The sequence below is a fragment of the Otolemur garnettii genome, unplaced genomic scaffold, assembly GCF_000181295.1.
Source record: "Otolemur garnettii isolate 467f Iridium unplaced genomic scaffold, OtoGar3 scaffold00001, whole genome shotgun sequence".
NCBI classification, from domain to species: Eukaryota; Metazoa; Chordata; class Mammalia; order Primates; family Galagidae; genus Otolemur; species Otolemur garnettii.
Window position 1 is genome coordinate 72,925,759 of NW_003852396.1, and position 2,545 is coordinate 72,928,303.

The 2,545-nt window shown below is 52.0% G+C and overlaps 1 protein-coding gene across 1 annotated transcript in view; it reads right to left on the bottom strand.

The window, feature by feature from the left end:
* FNBP4 (formin binding protein 4) overlaps nt 1-1,899 on the bottom strand; it is a 46,346-nt gene extending 44,447 nt beyond the window's left edge. The window contains exons 1-2 of the mRNA XM_003781309.3: nt 1,614-1,899; nt 246-335 (exon numbers count right to left, since the gene is read on the bottom strand). Coding sequence (XP_003781357.1) covers nt 246-335; nt 1,614-1,875 — 352 coding nt within the window. The 5' untranslated portion in view covers nt 1,876-1,899. The remainder of the gene's footprint in view (nt 1-245; nt 336-1,613) is intronic.
* Between the last annotated feature and the right edge of the window lie 646 nt (nt 1,900-2,545).

Consider the following 2,545-nt stretch of genomic DNA (forward strand, 5'->3'; position numbering starts at 1 on the left):
AGCCAGGTGTTGTGGCAGGGGCCTGAGACAAGAGAATCATTTGAGCCCAAGAGTTTGAGGTTGCTGTGAGCTGTGTAACATACAGCACTCTACTGAGAGCAACAAAGTGAGACTCGGTCTCAGTAAAAAATAAAAAAATAAAGTGTATATATTGATATGCCCTCAGGAACAGAAAGATTTTAAATTACATTTTGTGGGAGAAATTTAAGTCATCAACACCCAAACATCCTACACACACCCTTTACCTGTTGCTTTCACAGCCGTAGGTCTGGTGGTCATGACTGGTTTTGGAGTATTCTGAACTCTTGGAACCTCCACCACCACTTCCTGTTCATCTGAATTTAAAAAAACAAAAGAAAACTGTAGTCAGATTGCAGACCTGGGAAAACACTAAGGGTGACACAAATCAACCTTCCATTTGACCATTCAGGTCCGTATTTCATCAATTTAAAAACAGGGTGCCTCAATGATCCAAATAACAAGATAATAAATAATAAGCAGAGCCAGAATCTCCCATTTGCCCAACGACTTTAACTCAAGGGGACAGCCTGAACAATATACATAAAGATGAAATCTGCAGTACTTCAAAATTAACAGACAATACATCTTCTCCAGGCTGCCACTCGACCTCTACAACACGCACAGCTACAGCGTATTTTGTGCAATTGGCTATCCAAAATGATTTCTCAACTTTTGAAATGGCAGCAGCTTCTCTAGCTGTGGTTGGTTTATTCATTCATTCATTCATTTTGGGGAGTCTCGCTCTGTTGCCCAGGCTAGAAGTACCGTGGCGTCATGGCTCACAGCAACCTTAAACTCCCGGGCTCAAGCAATCCTGGCTGTAAGCCTCCTGAGTAGCTGGGCCTACATACACCGCCACAACGCCCGGCTAGTATTTTTTTCTTTTCTTTCTTTTTTTCTATTTGTAGTAAAGACTGGGGCGGGGGCGAGTCTCACTCTCTCAAGCTGGTCAGGAATCCCTGGCTCAAGCGATCCTTCCGCCTCGGCCTCCCGGGGTACTAGGTCCAATTACTCTTAACTCAAGCGCCATTCCAGCGAGAACTCTCTACAAGCGCTTGGTAACCCACGGCTCGGCTGCTCTAGGATTTGGGAGATGCCTCTTAGTTTGGAGATAGTTACACTATGGCACAATAAAAAGGACCTTGTTCACTTCCCAACAATCTCTATTTTCTGTTTCAACAAAAACGAAAAGAAGCTGATGACGTGTAGAAAAGGCCTGGTCTCACAGTCACAAGCCTGGCACGCGGCCTCCTACATTCACACCACCCTATGCGTTAAACCCAAACAAACCCGATGCGATTAGGGTCCCGGTCTTATTTCAAACGTTCCCGGTCCAATCCCAGCACCAGAGATGGCGCCTTGAGGGGGGGCCTGGCGGAGTGCGCACGGCGCGGCCGGCCCCTTCCGCCGCCCGGGGCCCGCGCAGCCCTCCCCGCAGGCCCCGGGAAGAGGGGCTGCGAAAGCGACATCGCCCGCCCGAATTTCTCTCGGTCGTAGATGCAACCGAGCGTACGGAGAAGCCTAGGCCGCAAGCCCAGACCTCGAGTTTCGGACGCCCCAACTAGGGGGAGGGGCCTCTCGCGCACTCTTACCTTCCGAAGGCGAGTCGTCCAGGGCCGCGGTGGTAGTCACCGCAGTTGTGGTCGTAGTCGTGGCCGTAGCCGTGGTCGTCGTCGTCGCCGCCGCCGCCGCCACTGCCGCCGGGGCGGGCTGGCTGGGGGCCGCTGCCGTTGAGTCCTGCTCGGCCTCGGGTTCCGGCTCTGGGTCTCGGCCCGGCGTGCTACTCCGAGGACCCGGCGGAGAGAGCTGCAGGATGGGCCTGCGACCGGGTACCGCCCGGGACTTCTTCCCCATCGCGAGCCAGAGCGCGAGCAGCTAGCGTCCGGCTGCCGAGAGGGGCGGGCACTCGCCGCGGGGATGCGTAATCAATATTCATACGCTACGGCACCGCCTCCCGCCGAGTCCGCTTTTAACCGGCGGCTGCGTGACTGCGCAAGCGCCTTGAGACCTCTGGTGCTTCTGGCTCCTCCTCCCCTGGGATGAAGGGCGGGTTTACTCACGGCGCTAGGCAATTGGCTGGTTTGACCCAGAGAAAGAGTCGGCAGCCAATGGGATAGGAAAAAGGGTGTAAGTCAAGCCAATAGTGCGGAAGGGCCTGAGTTTAGAATGCGTTTCATTTACATAGGGTTCCACCCATGCGTCTTTTGCAGTCTTTTCTTTATTCTCCTTGTCCTCCATCTTGTGGCTATTCTAGGTGAAGCGTTCGATGCTGTATGTGCTGTGGGAAGGTGTGCTGGTTTCCGCGTCCTTCCTCAAATTTCGCCCTGATTATTGTGGCTTACTTTGGGCATAGCACTGAACGTTAAATAGGACAGTGGGTCTTTTACGCTGTTGTAATTTTAGGATGTAAAAATTGTCTTCTTTGGCTTACTAGCTTGGAAAAATCACTAGATGTTCTACTACCTAAAAGGAAAAAGCCTAAATTGTTGGAATGGGATACAGGAACCTTACTTATCCGGTCCCA